We start from the raw sequence: 21,906 nt of genomic DNA, 5'->3' as shown, positions 1-21,906 counted from the left end.
TCTCGGGGCAATGGACGAGGCAGTGGCTAGCCGTGTAAGCGAAATGCAGGCCCCATACTAGAATACATCCGCCCGCTTAGCAAATGCCGCCGTTCAGTTGCCCACTAAATTCTGTTAAGTTTTGTCCAAAGTTTTTCGCCGAGGAGGAGGAGGAGGCGGAGGACAAGGGGCGGGCAAACTTATTGGGTAGCTGCTCATGAAAAATTTAACAAGCGGCAAAGGCAGCCAAGAAACTTAAATTTTATTGCCTATAAAGATGCATTAACTTATGCCAGGGGAAGTTACACAAGCAAACAGCCAACCCCAACCCCAACCCCAACCCCAACTCCGACCCCGACCCCAACGCCCACGATTGTCTTAAGCGGGAGCAGCAGCAGCTGAGGTGTGTGAGCGAGCGAGATAGCTGGCGACAAATGTGCGTGCGTAAATTATGTGGAACTTAAGCAGAGCAGTTCGAAGGAGTCCGAGAGCAACAAATCCAGACGAGCACTCCTGCACGCCATGCCAAAAGGTGAGAGGGTGAACGGTGCACAGTGAATGGTGAATGGCTTACCTTGCATAACGACGACAAATTAGTGCAATAGCTCGAGTTTGAGTTTGAGGTTAGGCACCGAGTCTGAGGCTTTCGGTTAGGCAAGATAAACTCAACTTGCTAAGGCATAAATTGAAGTTCGGTTTAGCCAGCGCCTCTCTGCCTCTCACCGTATTTACGTCTCATTGTTTTCGCAAAAACTTTTTTCCAATTGATCAGCAGATGAAGAAAAAACTGAAGCTGGGTAAATTGTGGCGCCCACCTAATTGAAATGTTAGGTCAAAGTAAATGCGCCTCCAGGTAGGCCATACAAAGCATCAACTTGGGCACAAAGCGGCTTTACAACTTTTTGATTGGGCAACCAGCTGGAAATGAAACTCAACGGAAGACCACTTAAACTAATAACTTGAAAAGAGTTAGTCCAGCAAAAAAGCAAAATGAAATAAAAACAATAAATAAAATAAAAACGAATTATAAAGAAAAGCTCGATTAAGAGGTTACGCAAATATTGCCGAAGGCATTGAATACCAACTAATATTAAATGCCGTTTTGCATTTATTTATGATAGAATATTTATTAAATTTCATCTTTACATATTTTTACAAATATTATCAACGCAAATTTAAGACTATTGAAATAAATTCCTATTTATTTGTTCATTTCGTATCTAAAAGAAAACATCTAATATATGAATGCTTTCCTATTCGATGCATTTTATTTTCGCCTACCTGTACTTGACTCATTGGGTTACCAAAAAGTAATTAAATTTGATACTGAAGTAACGTCTGGAATTGTTGTCTCTTATTTTGTGGAGCCCATGGGAGAGTCTCCTATCGTTCCACACTTTGTTCAGGTCGCATCTAGCCTCTGCTGCTCCCCATATAATTGCTGTCACATTTTTCGCTCCAATGTCTACGAAACTTTGTGTAGCAATAAATTTGCATATTTTGTTCGTGCAGTGCTCGAAAGAACTTAAAATATGGGTAGTCGGTGCAGTTTTTGGGGTACATAAAGTTTGTTTAGTAGCTGGCGGTGCCCCAATAAAATGGATAGCAAAAAAACAAAACGGGAAATCTGTGAATAATGTTTTGCGATATGAAAATTGCACTGATTTAGTGGCTTAAATTCGCTGTGCCATTTATTTTCTGCGTTGCCACCTAACCTAAGCAGAGGGTGGCTAAATTCCGTTGGGAAATTGCACAAAATCAGACAGCATTTTCTTCCTCTTTTTCGAACTTAACCTTTGTGCCGACACATAAATTGCGATAAACAAACAACCTGAACGAACCAAGGGAAGGCCAACAATTCACGGTTGCTAAATTATTTGAGTGGTGAACTTTGAATATATCTATTTGAGCAATGCGTAATCGATAATATTGATCTTTCCAGAATCTATGAACAACTGATGAGTTCACGAGATCGAGGCCTATTAGACATGTGTATGAAAGAGATAAATATTCATATTTTATAATGCATTAAGGTGGCTGCCATATTGCTATATTTTGAATTGCACTGATTGGCATCTTTAAAATTAGCAAACGCTCGTCTCAATATGCGCGAAAGAGATAAATATATACGCACTATTTGCGGCTGCCATTTTGGGTCATTTGTAAAGCCCCACCGGGATGTGTGTAAAAGAGAAGAAAATACATGCATTAATTCATTTTGTTATTTTCGTTTATATTTAACTTCGAGTCTTGTAAGATTTCGCTGAGTCACATATGAGGTTTTCCAGCTTAACTTAATTAGGATATATTTTAACATAATGCATTCAGCGTAATATAATTCGGGGATGTGGATGCTGCCAACTTGTCAAAATTTGCAGCCGGCTCATGATATTTTAATCAGAGCTTGGCATAGTTGAAAGTTAAGTGAATTCTCTGTTGATTTTGTTGGGTTTTTAGCACGCCAAACGCGAAAATCTCATAAAAATTGCAGCGCTGCTTTTCCGTTGCATACTTTGTGGTGTTAGCACCGCGCAATGAAATGAAACGAAATGCTCCCGGAATGCACTGCGGCATAGAATTTTCCGCTTTTCCATTCCTCAGCCCCAACTTTTATATTTAGGAAGCGCAGGTAAGCTGAAAGAGGGAATACAGTGAGAGCTGAATTGACTAAATTAACTGATGCTGGCGAAAAACTTTGTTTGCCTTTAGACGTTTGCTTGACTGAGCAAAAAAGAATAAAACAGGAGAAAAAAAACTTTAAAAAATGAAATAAAATGTAAAATGAGAAATGGAATAAAATAAAGCTAGTGAAACTAAAAACTTGGCAAATGGGAATGGTGGAGCGCACGAGACTCGGCAAGCTGCTAAAACTGTTTGATTGCGCACAAAAGATTTACGTTAAATATTTGATGCTGAAATTATGCAACGCTGCGTTGGGTAATCGTCGAAATGCACAAAACCGTTTTAGTTCTGACTTTGCGATTGCACAGCCAGAGGTCAGAGAGCCAGAATAAACGCGGCTAAAGTTTGCTTTCCAATGAGTAGCTGCAACAGCAAATTTCACCAATTGCAACTAGGCAAACGCCAGGCCAAGTCTCAGGTGAGTTAAGGTTCAGCTCATCCAATTGGCAGGCAAGTTGAATTTATTATTTCTCTTACGCACGCATAGCAACTTAAATACAGATCACAAGTTTTACAACATAGAGCAAACATTATTAGCAGCTGTTCTACACCAATTAGCCAGTTGCTATAGCTACACTATTAAATTATTCTTACATACATACGCAAATAGTAATCGGCTTTTCAGCAGCTGGCTTGTTCGCAACAATTCCTTGGTTTATGATGTCTTCTCATATTCGCACACACAACAGAGCTAAATATAGATCAGAGTACCTTTACAGTAAGTTAAATGTGTTAGATTGAGACAAAGCTGACACCACAAGCATGTATGGTAATAATAATGAATAGTGAAAGCAGCTATCTCGCTCTAACGCGCAGACTACTAATTTGCCATTCGATGTCTTCTGCATCACTCTCACTCATTCGCATATTACTCCAACAAATCGAGCTATCCCGCTCTAACGCATGCTATATTTCATGCCTTTTAATTATAACGGTACTTTTTTGCTGGCACAGATGCTTAAGAGCCAGTGTTGCCACTCTCGATTTTTTCCCGTCAAATCTGGCTCTTTTTATAACCGACCTTAATGTGCTCATTAATTAGTCTCAAGCAGTAAAAATAATTAATCAAATATGCTGTAAAACTTAATAAGGAAACAGACTCAATCCGAATGTGTTGAATATTTTATCAGCTTTTTATCTTTCTCATCGTTAAAACTATCTACTGTCTGGAAAAAGTTTGCAGCACTGGTAAGAACTGATCGCTGTCTCTGCAACTTAAAATAACATACCAGCAGTTGTCTCGCTCTAACAACTCGAGCTGTCGTGATTGGTTTACAAGCTGTTACCTTTTGTATGAATGTTTCTTATTTTTATCCTTTTTCATTTTTGAAGTACCATCTTCGAAAGGCTGTCCAATTAAGATGTCTTTAAAATTTAAGCAAATAGCCACCCAATGTACTTCACTTTCGAATTTGATTACACAACATCTGCTACTTAAATTGGAATGTGATTGACAACTTTGGCTGGCTGACACTTGTACCCTGCTGCACTGTCAGCTGCTGCCAATTTGATGCATTGCAAAGCTCTCGCCGAGACAAAAACAAAAACACTTGAATTTTCAATTCAAATTGTGCGTGAAGGACTGAGCGAACATTGTAGCTAATCCCGCAGCAACACAGCAAGGGCAAAAGGTTTGTAAATGATATGTGCAAAGTTGGCGGCAGTGGCAGATAAACAGAGAGAGAGAGGGAGAGGCAGTGAGAAGAACGGCGAAACGAAGGTCTAGTTGACAGCCAATCCAAGCAGACGTCAGACAGCAGTGAGAGACGTCATCAGAGATTTTGATTCACGGCCTTCGCGCAGACGGCGCTGTTATTGAAACCTCCCAGTCACACAGTCACACAGACCGAGAGCAACTACAATGAAGTTGCAACTTTGCCGCTTTTGCATAAAATATTGAGATTTCATGTTAAGTGGCACTTAATGCAAATACGATCAAAGGTCGCAGCAGGGAGCGCCTCGACAGGTTAGCCACAGCGAAGTTAAGATGAGCTTAGAGCGAGCAATTCTCTTTTTGTTTTGGAAATTTCCATTGAACACTAATGTGGGTGCAGAGTGTGGGCATGGCTAGACAGCCAACCGAATCAAACGTGGAATGTCTTGAATATCAAATAGAATGCACCGAATGAGATTTATCACAGTGTATGGCAGCACCGCATGCGCTGCAGCTGCGACTCTGGGTCAGCTCGATGACCTGCAGTCGGCCAGGTCAAGCGATACAACTTTCGCATGTTGTTGGCAAATGAAAACAAGACTTTGAACCCTCTTTAACTTCAAACATGCAAAAACTGCAGGCTGTCGACTGCATGCACATGGACGAAACACAGACAAACACACACACGCACACATAGACAAATGCACTCGAATAACACATGAGCAGCAGCAGCTGCTGCTGCAGCTAGAAAACTGAATCAGAAACTGAATCCCGTTTGCTGTGCGGCGGCTGTGGCAAATGTGTTTGCATTTCAGGTGTCAACAGCAAAAACACATTCAGCTTTGTTGCAATAACAATAACAATAACACAGCAACACAAAACAACAAAAACAATGAAGCTAAATCCTCTGCCAGCATTTTCAATACAATGAAAACATTTCACTTTGCTGCAGCAACAGCAGCAGCAGCAGCAGCAGCCAAACGAATTCGTACAGCTCGAGAATTTTTGGACACAAAACAAAATGGCAGCCCAACCGGCTGGTGGACGAGAAGGGAAAGGCGTGGGGCTACGAACAACAACTAAAACTGATGCTAAAGAAATCAATGTACTGAAAATGTAGAAAACTTGTTTCAACTCAAAACAAGATGCAAAGTTTATGGTCAAAGCTTTGCAAATGGAAAATGTGAAAAATTTACGAATTAGTTTTTCATTTATATAACAATATTTAGAAGTAAATTAAATATTATAATAGAGTTATTTTTACAGTTTATAGAGAAGAAAAATAAATTCATTGCATAATTAAATTTCTTTTCATTCTAAAGTCTTTTTTCTCTTCTTATTTCTCTATGAGAATATCTCTCAATCTCCCTTCTGGCCTCTTACAGTCCCTCTCCTCTTGTCACTCTCTCTCTCTCTTTCTCCCTCTCTGTGCATCTCACTCTTGCCTACTCTTCATGGTTGATGCTTTAAGAATTATCATGAATTTAATTCACTTTTATTTTACAATTCATTTGAAAGCTGTTTTTATTTCAGTCAAAATTTCAGCAAATATCAAAGCAACAATTTTGGTTTGTGTAAATTGAATTTGGCTGAAATCATTGCGATTTGCACTTAGACAGTTGTTGTTGTTGTTATGGCCCTTGATTGTTGCTGTACTTTTTTTATATATATTGAGCCAGCTCAAGTACCTGAAGTGACATTTTGCACAAACACAGAGGACACTTCTTCAGCTTCAGCTGCGCTTTATCTACGACTCGATTTTCCGAGCGTTTAACCAGCAGCAACAACAACAACAACAGCAACAACAGCAAATGAGAGACAGCAAGTAAACAAAAGTCAGAGACAGAGTTGGCGCTCGAGTTGGAAGTGGAGTTAGAGTTGGAGGCGGAGGCGGAGGTGGCGCTGTCCACGGCTATGTCCTTGCTATGCAGTCCAGTCTACACTAAATGATGCTCGAGGGCAACGACTAGGAATTGTTGCCGATGCTCAAAAGTCAAAAGGCTACGCCTGGCAGCAGCTAACTGACTTTGGCTTTCAGGTATAATTAATCTTGTTTAGTCCTTGTCGCTGCTGCTGTTGCTGTTGCTGCTGCTGTTGCTGTTGCTGCTGCTGTTGCTGCTTCTACTTCTGCTTGTTGTTTTTGTTGTCTGTCACCCGATGCTTCAGTTTGTTTGTCTTTTCGGCTGCTCCTTGAAAAGCGTAGGACGCTATCGTAATGTATTTAGAACGAGTTTAATTTGCTCGGCAACACATTTTTCTTGTGACCTGACCAAAGTATCCCAAATGCTACCGCTCCCACTTTCTCCTTAGCTATCTATCTCACTCTACTGTTGGCCAGGTTAACTATTAATTCTGGCCCCTGAGCAAGATTAACGAGTGCATGATTGCCTCAAATTGTCTGCCCATCCAACTAAACCCTCTCCCGCTCCCCTCGCCCTCCTCATTCTCATCACCCACTCGTCCTTTATAGTTAATAGCAAAAATTCGTTGCATACTTCAAGGCGTTTCGTCACACAGCACCAAATTCATTTTCGCCCAGTGTAATTTTTGTCGCCATTTTGGCAGCTTCTCTTAGCTGTTTTCTCAATTCTTTCTGCAGAGCTGTGCCACGCCCTTAATTGTAATTAATTCAGCTGCATGTCACAGACGTTTGGCTTATTTTCTTCACCTTTTCTGCCTTTCTTTTATTTTCTTTTCGTGACTCTTAAATTGCAAGCAGAAACTCGAATCTGAATATCAATAAATATTTTAAATAATTCAGAATTGGTTTTAGCTTCAAGCTCAACTCTAATGATAATTGTTTCCTGTTTTTTTTTTTTTAATTAAATGAATTGGTGAATTTCTATATATCTATAATCTAAAAGTCTCATGACAAATTTCATGCTGATTCGAATCGTCATTTATATAATTAATGACATTCGTTACGTTGCGCTTCTAGATTCTCTTTGGATTATTTAATATAAATGTGTATGCATATACTCGTTTTTTATTATTTTATTATTAGATATTTACAACAAAATGCCCGTTTCTATTTTTGCCACATTAATTTTTTGCTTAAATTTCAAACACTTAAAATAAACTGCACAGGAGCAACTTCAATTGCCTGTTTTTAGTTTGCTCTTGCCTCCCACTGATGGGTAGAGCTCTACTCGGCATATACAACTCCATTACATTTACCACACACACACACACACACATACATATAGACACTCCAACACCAACACACATAGATCACTTTTGCGTATACGCATTGGCATACCAAAGCCCCAACGGCAATGGGGCATGCTCATCAAGGGTAACAACTGGGAGCTGTTACCAGGTAGCTGCTGCTTGCTACCTGCTACCTGCTACCTGCTAACTGCTGCCAGATAGCTCGTCCAGCCCAAAGTGCGTCAAAACTAATGGCCACTGACAACAAAGTAAATGAAGCATAGCTGCAGGCCAAGGGGGCTCACAGTGTGGGGCAAGAGCCGTTGGGTTGGCAGTCAAAGTGCAGCAAACAGGATGAAAAGCTCGACTCGACTCGACTGACGACACACAGAGTGCTGGGCAGGACAGCAGTTGCTGGGACGGCCACGTAATAGGCGAAATGAAAAATCTATGAAGTTAAATGAGTGAAAATCAGGAAAATGCATTAATGAATGAATGACAGCAGGCGCTGTCAGCAGCACTGGCACGATAAGGACATTGACGAGTTACGTCCAACCCAAGCGCCTCCCCAGCTCCTGGCTATTCCCCATGGGGCAGCTTTGCGCTTGTACGTGAGTGAATGATCGAGTGTGTGTGTATATATATGTACGTGTGCTTGACGGGCAGCTGGTCAAGTCGGGATTTGTACGGCTTGTACCAGGTTGATGGTGCCCCTGCTGTCGGCTGCGCTGAACAGCAGCAGCCTCGTTGAATGTCTTATTTATGAATGCAAAACCGTTCTGTTGGGTTTGGCTGCTGAACCTGGATTTGGGCATGTAGTACAGCAGATATGATGGCCGATGTTCAACACGTGCCACCCTAGCATTGAGCTGGGGTACACACACTAACACATACACTTGATTGTGTTGGCAGCCATAATAGACGGATGTCCAAACAGTTACAAAAGCTTCAATTTCGAAGTTTGTTCTAGATGAAAAATATGATGTAATTACAGCTATAGCACCTGGCTAATGTAGCGAGTCGCATATATTTCAAGTAAAAGAAATTTCTGTTCACTATTTACTCAGCAGCGATGCTTCCATTACTCCATTTTGAGTTGAACTTAGGACCATAAGTAGAAAGAGTACAGCAACAAAAAACAACAGCAGCCGATCGACTTAATATTTTTATTTATCAGAGCGGGACAGACATATGAACAGTAAATGCCTATTCGACCATTGCTTTTTATTTGCATGTGAAATAACTGTAAATCAATTTGAAGAGAGAAAAGAGAGAGAAGCACCTTGTGGAATGGAACAGAAGAAATAGAGAGCGAGACGGATATATGCTACAGTTTATTCATTGCAAGATACCCAACCGAAGAGAAGCGTCATTGGAACTGTTTGACAGAGAACAAGCTGAGCTTAAAATCTATGAACATCCACCGTTACATCCGAGTAAAAGCGAGACAGAAAAATGTATGTATACACAAATACAAATAACAACAAATAAGTACGCTCTAGTCGAGACTGCTCGAATACGAAATCCCCTGAACCCTACGAGGAACTGATATATAGATAATTCATCGCGTATTTTAATACATTAATAACTTTTTTTCTATGAACTAGCTTCATGAAAGTTTCAGATCGTGATATATATTATAACATTGAAATGCATGCATCTGACAAAGCACAAGTGTCTAGTATTTGAAATAGGCCTTTTACAAATTTAAGGGTGAGGGAGTTGATTTAGGGGTGGAGGTGAATTATAATTAAAACGTAAATTCTATTAAGTACATATAAATCAGCTCCAAAGATGTAGCAGATATAATTTGATTAATGAATTTCGATAATTATTTTAATAAATAACAAAATAACGGGATTAGTTTTCGATTTTTTGAGAAAAACTCGATATATATATATGATGTCTTCTAAAATCGACGCGTTCAAACATACGGACAGACGGATGGACAGACGGAGAGACAGAATGGCTTCTGGGTATAAAAATATTGAAAGCAAGTATTATTGTTTAAAGTTGATAATTTATGGTAAATATTAAAGGACAGGATTATATAAAATACCACAAGTTACATTTTAATTTTCTTGCGCAGTTATTTCAATATGCATGAAAAAGAAAAAAGCAAAAACTACGGCACTGTTCTCAAGATAGTTTTAAACATTCAATGTTCAAGGTCATTTTGTAACTTTATTCTTAGCTATATGATAACGAATCAATCAGTAATGCAGTAATACAGTAATGCATGCAAATTTGATATATTTACATAGGCAATAGAAGTCAATCTTTTTTATTTCATTTTCATAACCATATCATCAGCTTTCACACTTATTTAATTAAATACCCTGAAATAATTTGCAAATATCTTTAAAAAATAAATAAATAAAATGAAAACAACAAAAATAGGACATTACAATTCGGAATGCAACGTCAAGAATATCGCAGCCGACGTAATTTTAGTCCGTTAAGCACAATTTGCTCTTTCTCTTTCCACTATAATATGAAACCCCTATTAGCAAACAAACTAATAAAACGGTAATTGTTAGAGGCTTTGGGATTGCTTTCTGTATAAAATTTAAACGTTATTAAATTTCTCTAATTATTATAAGGAAAGCATTTTGCGTCCTCCAACTTCTTTAAAGCTGGCTTTGTAACAGCCTCTATCCTTGCGATCAGAGCAGTCACGCACTTTTTACTACCAGTGAATTTCTGAATAAACTGGTAGCCAAGCAGAAGCGCATATTCAAGGTCCAGATCACGTAACTTTTTCGGAAAAAAGTTAATACACGCCGCCGATTCCTTCAGTGCCGGTATAGCCACGCTGGCGACTTCGGAAAGCCCTTCAGCCGATACCTGCGCACAAGTTAGTGCATCCTCAACAGTAAACCCCTTGACATTCGTCCCCAAGACCTAGACGATGAGATGGCAAATATTATCCCTTTCTCTCAGACTTACTTATTCATTCATGCTTACCAGGAGACAGCTCAACAAAAGAATGCTCTTAACGGTCTGCATTTTGATGTAGACTATTTTGTGAATTGAATTGATGATGCTATTTATAAAGAAAGCCAAATCAATTCGATATGCTGAATACTCGCATAGAATTTCATATTCAATTCGAGCTACACAAGCGGATCAAATTAATTTTAGCATCCTGCTTATAAAAAGAGCAATACGAGCTTATCGTGAATCTAGTAACACTCGAAATGCAGTTCATGAAAGTTATCTTCTTGCTGAGCTGTCTCCTGGTAAGCCATCTCTCTCACTCTACTCAACTGCGGACTGACTCTCTCTCTCCCTCTCTCTACCATAGATTGTGGGACATACTCATGTCAATGCAGCTGGACTAGATCTGTTCAAGGTATTGGACTGCGCTGAAATTGCAATCGCGGCTGGCGGCTACGTAGCTGTGAGGGCCGTGCCCTTAGTAAAGGACTTGGCCAAATGCACAAACTTCAATACCGATGCAAATGCCAATCTCGATATCAAGGGTTTCATCGAGGTTGTGAACCAGTTCCTGAAACAATCAAGTGGCAGTCCAAAGTGTTTGCAGACAACGCTGGACACAATTAAGGGCTACGTCGAACCGTTTGTGAAACAAATCACCGAAGCGAAATGCTTCCCCTAGACACATTCACGTTGTAAACTGGTTCAATAAAGTGCTTCCAATTTTTCACATTATACTGGAATATTACTTAAAAACTGAATGATCTGGCCTGCTTCATCTCTGCATCTCTTCTTTACCGTATTTGATATATTGACAAATTAAGATTTTCATTTGATCTAGATTTTGGTTCCACACGGATGAAGGTCGAGCTCGTAATAAGAGAGACTTGAAATATATTTTTTTTGTAATAATACACAAAATGAATAATAATTATATTAATAATGCCTAACTATTTAGCAATGTTCTTATATCGATTGGTTTATTGGGGTTTGGGGCTACTCCAAGCACTTCTCATCCATGAATTCTTTCACATGCGGTTCGACATAACCCTTGACTGTCTTAAGCGCTACCTTCATGCACTTTGCACTCATTATAATTTTTTTGAGGAACTGGTTCAGAATGGGAAACAAGTCCCGAATACCTAGATCGCCCTTAGCATCGGGAGCGAAATTTACGCATTTGGCCCAATCCGTTAGTAAAGGTATGGTCCTAACTAAAACTTTGCCGGCACCCTCAATAACGATTTCAGTACAGTCCAATAGCTTAAACAGACCCACTCCTGCCTTTACATGATTCTCCCTCACAAACTATAGGTTACAAAGAGAGAGAGAGAGTGAGAGTGAGAGTTGGGTAGAGTGAGAGTTGGGTAGAGTGAGAGAGGTTGCTTACCAGGAGACAGCTCAGCAAGAGGATCGCTTTTATGAACTGCATTTGAAGTGTTACTTGATTCCAAATCAGCTCCTATTGATCTTTTCATTAGCAAAGTTGAAATGAATTTGATTCGCTGGTCTAGCTCGAATCGAATGTGACTATATAAGCGAATATTTAGCATATCGCATTGATTAGAGTCTCCTTATAGCGTGTAAGGCGTAAATAAGGCAGTCTAAAAGATCGCATAGTCTAAATCAAAATGCATATCACTAAGGCCATTCTATTGCTGAGCTGTCTCCTGGTAAGCACGAATGACTTACTAAATCTGAGTAGAGAACCTATTTGTCATCTGATCATCTAGCTCCTGGAATCCTCTGTCAGCGCACTCAATTTTGATGGTATTCTAGATTGTACGCAGGCAGCAATTGAATCAGGCGTTTCGCTTGCTGCTCGCGTTATACCAGAAGTGAAGAGAACAACGGCGTGTATAAACTTCGTTCCGAGTCTGGCAGCTGAGCTAGACGCCCAAAGTTTGGTCTTGCTTATTTATGATTTTTTTAAACAATTTTTGGCAAATGAAAAGTGCGTGGACGCTACGCTTGAGAGAGTTTATGCAGCTGTACAACCAGAGTTGCAAAAATTGTACAACATACAATGCATACCAACGGAACTTCTTGAACATTATATCTGAAGGCCTATAAACATACTGTTAAAATTTATTCACAATTATTATTTATTTATTATGCAATCGATTAATATTTTTGCCCCCCTGTGCATTATAGAAATTTGTAGGAATCATTTTAAAAATTTAAATTAAATGTGTTTATTTTAATTTTCATCTCCGTTAGTTTTGTTTGGTTTATGAGATTTTGTTGTGGAATTCTTACCGAACATGCATTTCTCTTCTTTATATTGATTCACGTACGGTCTTATATAGTTCCCAACTCTTTTCATCGTTTTCTGTATGCAAAATGGGTTGGTGCTCACTTTTCTGAGGAACTGGTTAAAGATGCGCACTAGCCCCAAAAAATTCAGATTTTCTTTAGAATGGAGATCAAATTCTATGCATTTTGCCAACTCCTCTATTAAGGCTCTGCCCCTCTCAGCAACGTAGCCGGCACCTTCAATAATAATTTCACCGCAGTCAAGTACTACAAACAGATCAACTCCTGCCTTCACATGATTATCCCTCACAATCTATGGCATAGAAAGAGAGAGAGTAAGAATGAGAGTCAGTCAGCATTTGCGTAAAGTGAGAGTGGTGCCTTACTAGGAGACAGCTCAGCAAGAAGATCGCTTTCACGAACTGCATTTCCGGTGTTACTGATTCTAGATTAGTTCGCACCGCAATTTTTATTCGCAGGACGCTTAAATGAATTTGACTCGCTGGTCTTTTGAATGTGGATACGCCAGCCTATCGAATTGATTTAAGTTTCCTTATAAATAGCGTCATCAAGTCAGTCCATAAGATAGTCTAAATCAAAATGCTGATCGTTAAGAGCATTCTCTTGCTGAGCTGTCTCCTGGTAAGCAAGAATGACTAGCTAAATCTAATGAGCAGAGATTCTATATGCCGATTTTATCTCTCCGACTAGCTCCTGGGGTCCAATGCCAATGGACTTACTATTGATGGTATCCTAGATTGCGTGCAGGTTGCGAGTGAGTCGGGCTCTTCGCTTGCTGGTCTTGCCATACCGGAGTTGAAGAATACTGCAGCGTGTTTGAACTTTGTCCCAGACGAGGCAAACAACTTAGACCCAAAAAAATTGGTTGAAGTTATTTACAAGTTTGTTCAACGATTATTCGAAAAGCAGAAGTGTCTGGTGGCCTCGATCGGAAGGATTCATGCTGCTGTGCTACCAGCTTTGCAAGGTTTAATCGACAAAAATTGTTTACCAGGAAAACATTAAAGTTCTAGCAAATCCCCTCGTTTGGTAGAAAATTATACGTGGAATCGCATAAACGAATTTCTGTTTTATTTCAACAAAAATGTTCAAGTTGAGAATAATATAATATGTAGTGGAGTCTCTACAAGTCCTACTGACAAAACGTCTTAGTTGATTCCATTCAGACGCAGCAGCAATTCTTAATAATTAAGCAATGTTCTCGTCTCAGTTTAGAAGTGCTTTATTGAATCTTTGTACAACTTTACTGTGAATTTTAATTGGATCTAGATTTAAGTCTTTCATATTCCGAGCTCGACCTACATCCGTGTGGAACCAAAAGATAGTTCAAATGAAAATTTAGGTTTGTCAAATTATGAAGATGCATTGGGACATGAAATGATAGAGTGTGTATCCTCATTTGGTTCAATATATCAAATATGGTAAAGAAGAGATGCAGCGATGAAGCAGTCCATATCATTCAGTTTTTAAGTAATATTTCAGGATAATGTGAAAAATTGGAAGCACTTTATTGAACCAGTTTACAACGTGAATGTGTCTAGGGGAAGCATTTCGCTTCGGTGATTTGTTTCACAAACGGTTCGACGTAGCCCTTAATTGTGTCCAGCGTTGTCTTCAAACACTTCGGACTGCCACTTGTTTGTTTCAGGAACTGGTTCACAACCTCGATGAAACCCTTGATATCGAGATTGGCATTTGCATCGGTATTGAAGTTTGTGCATTTGGCCAAGTCCTTTACTAAGGGCACGGCCCTCACAGCTACGTAGCCGCCAGCCGCGATTGCAATTTCACCGCAGTCCAATATCTTGAACAGATCGAGTCCAGCTGCATTGACATGAGTATGTCCCACAATCTATGGTAGAGTGAGAGAAAGAGAGAGAGAGAGTCAGTCCGCTGTTGAGTAGAGTGAGAGAGATGGCTTACCAGGAGACAGCTCAGCAAGAAGATAACTTTCATGAACTGCATTTCGAGTGTTACTAGATTCACGATAAGCTCGTATTGCTCTTTTTATAAGCAGGTTGCTTAATTTAATTTGATCCACTAGTCCATTTCGAATCGGATATAGATACGCCAGCCTATCGAATTGATTTAAGTTTCCTTATAAATAGCGGCATCAAGTCAGTCCATAAGATAGTCTAAATCAAAATGCAGATCGTTAAGAGCATTCTTTTGCTGAGCTGTCTCCTGGTAAGCAAGAATGATAAGCTAAATCTGATAAGGAGAGATTCTATTCCGACTATATCTTACCGTCAAGCTCCTGGGGTCCAATGCCAACGGACTTACTATTGATGGTATCCTAGATTGCGTGCAGGTTGCGAGTGAGTCGGGCTCTTCGCTTGCTGGTCTTGCCATACCGGAGTTGAAGAACACTGCAGCGTGTATGAACTTTGTCCCAGACGAGGCAAACAACTTAGACCCAAAAAAATTGGTTGAAGTTATTTACAAGTTTGTTCAACGATTATTCGAAAAGCAGAAGTGCCTGGTGGCCTCGATCGGAAGGATTCATGCTGCTGTGCTACCAGCCTTGCAAGGTTTGCTCGACAAAAATTGTTTACCAGGAAAACGTTAAATTTCTAGCAAATCCCGTCATTTGGTTGAAAATATTATACTTGGAGACGCATCAACGAATCAGTTGTTTTATTAAAAAAAAAAAAAAAAAAAAAAACAAATGTTTCAACTGGGAATATTATAAAATATAAAAATTTCACCTAGACAAATATCTTAACTTAATTTGAAGTGGAGGATTGCAAAATACTTCAATATAGGAATTTGTGGTACTATTTGTAAAATCATTTCCGAGTTGTGTTTGGTGCTCAATTAGTGCTGCTGTTTGAATGCTGAGCGGTGCAACGTGAAGCCTTGCATGACCCCAACGCCAAAAACCCACTTCATGTTGAACAACTCATTTGCACCACAGTTGGTTTTCCAATTGCGTTGACCCTAACTTCACTTTATGCTGCTCCACTCGAATGCGAATTGCCTCTCGCCCGCCGGGCTGGCAGCATTTTTCGCCTATGAAAACGTTGTCGCATATTAACGTAATTAGTTCATGCGCCCCATAGAACTTGTCCGACTGCAACTGGCTGTGGCTGGTAGAGGCTGTGGCTGGTAGAGGCCTTGGGATGGCTGAGAGTGTGTGCGGCTAACGGGGTGTCTATAGCTGAAAACTCGAACTGCTGGCCGAGGGGCATTCCAGCTCTATGGGTTTTGTAGTATAGCCAGCCAGCCAGCCAGACTGACAGACTGACTGACTGAGTTTTGGCTTGTGCCCGGCCGGCTACTGTTGTTTTTGCGGTATTTGGGAATTGTGGCCGGAATTATGATGTCCAGGACCAGCCGACGCGACGTTCAGCCCATTAAGCCAAGTGAATGAGGCGCAGGCGAAGGCGAAGCTGCTGGGCAGCGAGGAGGCAGCGGCGAGGCAGCTGTGCGTGCGTGTTTTACATATGAATATGGCCGGCAGTGGGAAACGTGTGCAGAGTGGACCGTGTGTGTTAATTGAAACGTGATTGTGTCGAAGGCAGAGCACACTGACTGCCCTGAGTCCAAAATGGGGCCAACCCCATTTTCATCTTTCCTCGTCTTTTTTTTTTCTCTCTGCTTAGAGAAATGGAGACCGGGCTCGTTTTGACACTTGCAATTTGCAATTGTCAACGGGCAAATGAATGGTTTCTAGCTTAAAAGCAGCACTAAAATTGGGAAAAACTCTAGCTCAGGCCTTAAATGTTGTGCGTAATATAATTTAGTTGATGCTCGTGGGCTTTGGGGAATTCAATTTGCACGCACGCACAATTGAATTTGAATGCGAAATGGCTTCGATATCGAATGCATTATTAATTTACACACACACACACACACACACACGCACAGCTAGTTGTCCCTTGCTGTCCTTTACGTTTTGCATTCGTACATTTATCCTTTCAGACACACACACACACACTAACGTATATGTGGTTCTTCACTTTCGCATAAACGACATGGATGCTGATATTGATATTGATGATGATTCCGGTCTTTGCAAAAGAGAATTTCAAATGCGCTCCTAATGTGATTAAGTTGAGGTCTTAAGTCGGACTTTGAGCCTGACACACGATTTGAGTTTCTAAGTTCTTTTCAGTACCTTACATTATACGAATTTCGGTCAGGTATTAAGTGTAATGGGCCATAAATGTAAGCCAAGAGGAGAAACCCGGTGGTCTTAGCAATTGATGATGGAACAAGTTATATTAATTATCATTTACGAGACTACTTTAAGGAATATTTGAAGATATAAGAAACTAACTCGAAGAATAATGATGGTGATTTAATTTTATATTTTGTAATTATAAGGTAGCAAAATAATGTTGTTAAAGGAATATTTGAATATGTTTATGAATTTTTATTTTAGCTAATTTACTTATTTTTATTTTTTAGTTTTAATAAAATTTCGGTATAAAAAGTGTTATATATTTTTCCATTTCAGATTCAAAGACTCCCTAGTCCTTTTCGAATTAAACATATGAATATACAGTGAATATCAATTTGTATGAAAAGTAACAAATAAAATAAATAAATATTATTGTTTTGTATTATTTAGTTTAAAAAACATTTGTAGATATTTGCAGCTGTTAAAAAGCCAAGCAGATCGAATCTTCAGTTGCATTATAAATTTTAAGCTTATTAATAATATTTCTGTAAAAATTTTAATTTGTAATATTTGTTATGCAATCCGAAAAATAAATATAATTCTTAACGTATTATCCATGGCTCTTCGATTATATAAGCATATTATAATAGTTTCAAACCGGAGCATGTCAAATATATAGCGTGAATGATGAATAAGTTCTACCAATTATAAAAACATTGTTGTTAGTATGTACGATATGTATTATATTAGATATAGTGTATGTGTGTGTATATCTGAGATAGCAATGCTAATCGATAGATGACTTTATTTCTGCACATCAAGGACATCAATCAATTCAAGGGACAATGTGATGCTAGAAGCTCATCCTGGCAATAAGGCCTAAAAGCTAAAATCCATTTGCTTACCAAGTGCCTCGGACACTTTCGACTTGACACGAATGTCACAAAATTGAGATTATGTCATTTGTTTAGTTTGCTGCCTCAATTATTCAGTGGCCAAAAAGGCAGCATCATAAACAATTTGCATGTGTGTGTGTGAGAAAGAGAGAGAGTGCATGCATGTATGGGTCCTTGTGGTGGCTGCGCAATTACATAAATTTTGTGAGACAATTTCGATTTGTATTTTCTTTTACTTAAATTATGCCTTCGGGTGCTTTGACTCAGGCAGCAAGGCAGTCGGACGGACGGAGAGACAGACGGTTGGAAAACGTGTGTATGCCAGCCAATTGAAATATAATATTTATCATTACACACACACACAGACTCAGTGACACAGGCAGACGGTGTTGTGGTAATTAATTTCAATATGCTCAAAATTTTGCATTTGCATATTTATTTGAAAGCTGCCATAATTATATTTATGTGTGGCAGCTGCTGTTAAATTTTGGCCTGGATTTTAAGTTGAGGCTAATTGATGGACAATATGTGAAATCAAATGAAGTTGTGATGCGATTTAAAGAGCTTGAGGACACAGATTGTCAGGCTCTTAGCCCGGTCGAAACCGCAACAAAATCAATTGCCTCTCTATGCTAGCCACACATCACTGTGTGTGTGTATGCGTGTGTGTGTGTGTGTGTGTGTGTGTGTGTGTGTGTGTGTGTGTGTGTGTGTGTGTGTGTATGTGGGCTGGCTCATGCAAAATTTAATTTTAATTTCAGCTAAGCAATTGTTGCGAAAGTGAGAACAGGCAATTTCCTTGCCTTAACAAAAGTCAAAACAAAAAGCTCTAGTCACGCCCACACTAGCCGCCCAAGTCGTTTAACTATGTATATATATCCCGTGCAACAGCAACAGCAACAGCAACGAAAACAGAAACAGCAACAAGATGAACAAGAAGCTGCGAGCATACATTTTAACCACTTGACTGCATTGTGGCTAAAATGGCAGCAAGAAGTCAAAGTCACCGCCCGAAGTCAGCGTCGCTCAGCTGTGTGCCACATCCGCCCCACTTGCCGGCCGCCCACATCGTCTGGCAGTACTAGTCCTTTAGCCAATTGACATGCAGACCTGCCTGGCAGCCGTAAATCGGCATAAATAATTCATTATTGCCGCCTCGTTGCGCATAAATCAAGTCAGCCGGTCCAAAGCCAAAACCAGAAACACTGTCTTGACAAGTCTCGTCTGACTGAAGTTAGCAAATACACACACACACACTAAACTTCGAAATATTTAAATAAATATAAAAATAATATTGCCAAAAAAGGTAATTGGAGATGCCGGGGATTGAACCCGGGGCCTCTCACATGCAAAGCGAGCGCTCTACCACTGAGCTACATCCCCATGTTGATGTCTGCCTGCCAAATGCTGATAAGTCACTCAACCCCAAATAGACTAGTACAATTCAATGAAGTAGCTGTTAAGTGTTAGGTATTGCGAATTTCATATTTTTGTTTTAATATTGATATTGATTTAATTTAATTAATTTGCTAAATGAAAAAATTATAAACAAGTATAAACATTGCACAGCTAAATACTGAATGATTAACGTGATTTCCTATTTGTATTTATAAATGATAACAGTTTATAATTCATATATAATCCAATGCCATTTTTTATTCTCATCACGTTTCACTTTAATGCGCATGACCATTGACAACTGACATGCGCTTAGCTTAGGCTGCTGTTTGTGCTGCTGCTCACTCAACGGGGATGTAGCTCAGTGGTAGAGCGCTCGCTTTGCATGTGAGAGGCCCCGGGTTCAATCCCCGGCATCTCCAATTACGTTTTTTGTTTTTAATTTTTATTTTAAATATTTCTATACAAAATGCTCTTGAACAATTTTTTTCTGCCGATATTTTTGCTTTGGTTGCTGCGCGATCGCATCAATTCAGGTGGTTAGCCCCGTTATTTTCCCCCTTTCCCGCTTTTTGTGTTGCTCTGCAGAAACTGTGCACGATCGAGTATTTCGAGTACGAAATTATTCCGATTTGAGATCACAATCGATCGCAATTTTGCTTCTTCATTCGTAAAATCGATAAAGTGATCCATGCGGCTATCAGGTGCACAGCATGTTAAGCAAGTAAATTATTCAGTAGCACCGCTCGTTTCTTGCATTGAGAGTGTGAGGCTATTTCTATACGCCCGCATGATCGTTTCAAAATACAAAAACTGTAAAATGCACCGCGCCATGTATCGAAGAGAGATGGAAAGAGAGTGACGGTCGCACTGTGCTGGCCAGTAGCAAGTAGTCAAAGCGAGACGAAGCGACGCAAAGAACCGCAGCCAACGAAGCAATATAAACTGAGCGTGAGTGTATGCGTGCATACGTGTGTAGTCGAGCGTGTGTGTGCGTATGTGTGTGGGGTTGACGCCGCTCTCTTATGTTTTTCTACCTTTTTGTTGCTGCCCATTGAATTGAATGCGTCAGTTCCGCTCGCTGTCAGCGCTGCGCGCCTGGCACTTTACTTAAATGATTGAACGATTTTTGCACGGTTTTTGAAATTAAAGTTCATTTCGGTTCCATTCTCGTTCCCTTTTCCAACGGCCCAGGCCCAGGGAACAGACACAAATTTCCGATCTCTTATGACTGGCAGCCATTGGTCGATCGATTCGAAAGAAGACGCTGACGCTTCGAGCAATGATGGCGCAGTTGCTCTACAAACAGTTCGTTTGGGTTTATAGCTAATTGTTGCTTGATCTTATATGAACGAGTTAAGAGAATTCACATTTGATTGACGTAAGGCACTTTTATTTATTTATTTTTATTTTTTTATTTCGCTGACAGCTAAAGCGGATTTAGAGGAAACTTCGTTTCGTTTCTTTCTTTAAGATTAACGCTTTTTATATATACAGACATATATATATGTATATCTCTAGGTTGGCTTGCATATTAATTTGAAAAGAAAATGCTCAGGTATTTTGCTTAATCTCTAGCGTTTGCCAGTGCGGCCTGCGAGCTGCCTTCCTGCCAGTTGAAATTCATTTCGCGCGAATTTCTTATAAATATGCATGCAAACAAAATGGCCGCCAGCTGTTCCAGTAGCTGAGATAAATACAGGTGCGTCCAGCCCAGTCGCAGCAGTCCTGAAAGGACCTTAATTAAATGTTAAGTGTAAACTTTAAATGCAATTGGCAATGCAATTTGGGCACGAAACTCTGACTTCCACTTTGCCGGCTTGTTAATTATAAGCAATTTCATAAGTTAATTTGTGCACAGAGAAGGCGAGCAGCAGACGAAATGGGAAAGAGAGTCACAGGGAGAGCGAGAGGGAGAGCAAAAGAGACAGTCATATGTGGAGTGCACAACAAATTTTTGCTTAAATTTCATTACGCCATAAGCAAATATTCTGCCCAGCTGCAGTCCCCCTTCTGCCGCCATTCCCGCCTTAGTTTGTTTGTTTGCCAACTTTTACGAAACTAATTAAAACGATAAGAGCGAATCACCAAGCGAACGAACGACCGAGCGAGCGAGCGAACGAATGAACGAACCACGCGCCGCCGCCTATCGAGCTGCGCCCCAAGGAGCTCGCGATTGCGGGTCCAGCAGTCAGCCTTCTAGTGCTTTTGAGTATTATTTGATCATTATCTGTCTTCTCTGCTGCATGACTACATTTCGTACATTCGTTTTGGATGGCTTTTGTGTTGTTGCCTACACACGGCAAATGCCAGTTGGAGGTGTGTATGCGGGCGTGTTGTCCCTGAAAATTGAGCCCGTGCCCGGGGGAAGCTGGGCCCGAGCCCGGGACTGGGACTGGGCCTGGGGCTGTGCTGCTGCTTCAGTGGTCATACGGAAATTAAATAAATTCCATAAGCTGACCAGCTACCCCGATCAATCATGGCCATGGCACACGTCAGCAACCACTCAAAATGCCAACTGTCAACTGTCAACACGGCAAAAAGTACAGTTGGCGACAAAGAGTGGAACCACGAAGGAGTTTTACGTTGCGGCTCAAAATGTGGCACCCACAGGCTGCAAAGAAATGCAATGAAATACATATAATTAAATCTATACTACATGTGAAATGTATTGGATCAGTAGATAATATAGTTTTCGTTATTTATTCAGTATTATAATTTAATTATTCATTTGAATAGAGTTGTTAATATTCAATAATATTTGATTTGTAGTTAAGTTTAACTTATATTAAGTTCAATTTATA

At 39.9% G+C, this 21,906-nt stretch overlaps 7 protein-coding genes and 2 non-coding genes across 11 annotated transcripts; 4 read left to right on the top strand and 5 right to left on the bottom strand.

Moving 5' to 3' along the window:
* Window positions 1-10,001: 10,001 nt before the first annotated feature.
* Window positions 10,002-10,505, bottom strand: LOC26527522. Its single transcript, XM_015164237.3, has 2 exons — window positions 10,433-10,505; window positions 10,002-10,369 (listed from the first exon to the last, which is right to left on the bottom strand). Exons 1-2 carry the CDS (start codon window positions 10,472-10,474, stop codon window positions 10,055-10,057), a joined length of 357 nt encoding a protein of 118 aa, XP_015019723.1. The 5' UTR covers window positions 10,475-10,505; the 3' UTR covers window positions 10,002-10,054.
* A 125-nt stretch (window positions 10,506-10,630) lies between these two features.
* On the top strand, window positions 10,631-11,140 carry LOC6580502. The gene is made up of 2 exons (XM_002006302.3): window positions 10,631-10,707; window positions 10,773-11,140. The coding sequence occupies exons 1-2, from the start codon at window positions 10,666-10,668 to the stop codon at window positions 11,085-11,087; spliced, it is 357 nt and encodes a 118-aa protein (XP_002006338.1). The 5' UTR covers window positions 10,631-10,665; the 3' UTR covers window positions 11,088-11,140.
* Window positions 11,141-11,358: 218 nt separating this feature from the next.
* On the bottom strand, window positions 11,359-11,905 carry LOC26528663. Its single transcript, XM_015164236.3, has 2 exons — window positions 11,796-11,905; window positions 11,359-11,713 (listed from the first exon to the last, which is right to left on the bottom strand). The coding sequence occupies exons 1-2, from the start codon at window positions 11,835-11,837 to the stop codon at window positions 11,402-11,404; spliced, it is 354 nt and encodes a 117-aa protein (XP_015019722.1). The 5' UTR covers window positions 11,838-11,905; the 3' UTR covers window positions 11,359-11,401.
* Window positions 11,906-11,974: 69 nt separating this feature from the next.
* On the top strand, window positions 11,975-13,740 carry LOC26527400. Of its 3 annotated transcripts, none has more exons than XM_032730112.2 (2): window positions 11,975-12,078; window positions 12,139-12,496. In XM_032730112.2, exons 1-2 carry the CDS (start codon window positions 12,037-12,039, stop codon window positions 12,466-12,468), a joined length of 372 nt encoding a protein of 123 aa, XP_032586003.1. In that variant the 5' UTR covers window positions 11,975-12,036; the 3' UTR covers window positions 12,469-12,496. The 3 variants fall into 3 exon arrangements, with proteins under 3 accessions (XP_032586003.1, XP_043867174.1, XP_015019720.1); XM_044011239.1 differs by lacking the exon at window positions 12,139-12,496 and adding an exon at window positions 13,373-13,740 and having other exon boundaries at window positions 12,022-12,078; XM_015164234.3 differs by lacking the exons at window positions 11,975-12,078; window positions 12,139-12,496 and adding exons at window positions 13,249-13,303; window positions 13,373-13,740.
* On the bottom strand, window positions 12,585-13,106 carry LOC6580501. The gene is made up of 2 exons (XM_015164235.3): window positions 13,048-13,106; window positions 12,585-12,974 (listed from the first exon to the last, which is right to left on the bottom strand). The coding sequence occupies exons 1-2, from the start codon at window positions 13,087-13,089 to the stop codon at window positions 12,606-12,608; spliced, it is 411 nt and encodes a 136-aa protein (XP_015019721.1). The 5' UTR covers window positions 13,090-13,106; the 3' UTR covers window positions 12,585-12,605.
* A 426-nt stretch (window positions 13,741-14,166) lies between the features above and the next one.
* On the bottom strand, window positions 14,167-14,705 carry LOC6580500. Its single transcript, XM_002006300.3, has 2 exons — window positions 14,606-14,705; window positions 14,167-14,534 (listed from the first exon to the last, which is right to left on the bottom strand). The coding sequence occupies exons 1-2, from the start codon at window positions 14,645-14,647 to the stop codon at window positions 14,220-14,222; spliced, it is 357 nt and encodes a 118-aa protein (XP_002006336.1). The 5' UTR covers window positions 14,648-14,705; the 3' UTR covers window positions 14,167-14,219.
* An 83-nt stretch (window positions 14,706-14,788) lies between these two features.
* Window positions 14,789-15,310, top strand: LOC26528621. Its single transcript, XM_015164233.3, has 2 exons — window positions 14,789-14,869; window positions 14,937-15,310. The coding sequence occupies exons 1-2, from the start codon at window positions 14,828-14,830 to the stop codon at window positions 15,249-15,251; spliced, it is 357 nt and encodes a 118-aa protein (XP_015019719.1). The 5' UTR covers window positions 14,789-14,827; the 3' UTR covers window positions 15,252-15,310.
* A 3,705-nt stretch (window positions 15,311-19,015) lies between these two features.
* On the bottom strand, window positions 19,016-19,087 carry Trnaa-ugc. The gene has a single exon. It is a non-coding gene; the product is annotated as a tRNA-Ala (tRNA).
* A 365-nt stretch (window positions 19,088-19,452) lies between these two features.
* On the top strand, window positions 19,453-19,524 carry Trnaa-ugc. Its single transcript has one exon. It is a non-coding gene; the product is annotated as a tRNA-Ala (tRNA).
* The last annotated feature ends 2,382 nt before the right edge of the window (window positions 19,525-21,906 follow it).

The sequence above is a fragment of the Drosophila mojavensis genome, unplaced genomic scaffold (assembly GCF_018153725.1).
Source record: "Drosophila mojavensis isolate 15081-1352.22 unplaced genomic scaffold, ASM1815372v1 contig_81, whole genome shotgun sequence".
NCBI lineage: Eukaryota > Metazoa > Arthropoda > Insecta > Diptera > Drosophilidae > Drosophila > Drosophila mojavensis.
Note: the sequence above shows the minus strand (reverse complement) of the source record. Positions and strands in the feature narration are given on the sequence as shown.

Excerpts from the sequence above, each read along its gene's own strand:
- LOC26528621 (XM_015164233.3), top strand. The coding sequence starts at position 14,828 with ATGCAGATCGTTAAGAGCATTCTTTTGCTGAGCTGTCTCCTG. Across the intron at positions 14,870-14,936 it reads TTTTGCTGAGCTGTCTCCTG|CTCCTGGGGTCCAATGCCAA; the intron begins GTAAGCAAGAAT and ends CTTACCGTCAAG.
- LOC6580500 (XM_002006300.3), bottom strand. The coding sequence starts at position 14,647 with ATGCAGTTCATGAAAGTTATCTTCTTGCTGAGCTGTCTCCTG. Across the intron at positions 14,535-14,605 it reads TCTTGCTGAGCTGTCTCCTG|ATTGTGGGACATACTCATGT; the intron begins GTAAGCCATCTC and ends ACTCTACCATAG.
- LOC26528663 (XM_015164236.3), bottom strand. The coding sequence starts at position 11,837 with ATGCAGTTCATAAAAGCGATCCTCTTGCTGAGCTGTCTCCTG. Across the intron at positions 11,714-11,795 it reads TCTTGCTGAGCTGTCTCCTG|TTTGTGAGGGAGAATCATGT; the intron begins GTAAGCAACCTC and ends TGTAACCTATAG.
- LOC26527522 (XM_015164237.3), bottom strand. The coding sequence starts at position 10,474 with ATGCAGACCGTTAAGAGCATTCTTTTGTTGAGCTGTCTCCTG. Across the intron at positions 10,370-10,432 it reads TTTTGTTGAGCTGTCTCCTG|GTCTTGGGGACGAATGTCAA; the intron begins GTAAGCATGAAT and ends CTCATCGTCTAG.
- LOC26527400 (XM_032730112.2), top strand. The coding sequence starts at position 12,037 with ATGCATATCACTAAGGCCATTCTATTGCTGAGCTGTCTCCTG. Across the intron at positions 12,079-12,138 it reads TATTGCTGAGCTGTCTCCTG|CTCCTGGAATCCTCTGTCAG; the intron begins GTAAGCACGAAT and ends CTGATCATCTAG.
- LOC6580501 (XM_015164235.3), bottom strand. The coding sequence starts at position 13,089 with ATGCAGTTCGTGAAAGCGATCTTCTTGCTGAGCTGTCTCCTA. Across the intron at positions 12,975-13,047 it reads TCTTGCTGAGCTGTCTCCTA|ATTGTGAGGGATAATCATGT; the intron begins GTAAGGCACCAC and ends TCTATGCCATAG.
- LOC6580502 (XM_002006302.3), top strand. The coding sequence starts at position 10,666 with ATGCAGTTCATGAAAGTTATCTTCTTGCTGAGCTGTCTCCTG. Across the intron at positions 10,708-10,772 it reads TCTTGCTGAGCTGTCTCCTG|ATTGTGGGACATACTCATGT; the intron begins GTAAGCCATCTC and ends TCTCTACCATAG.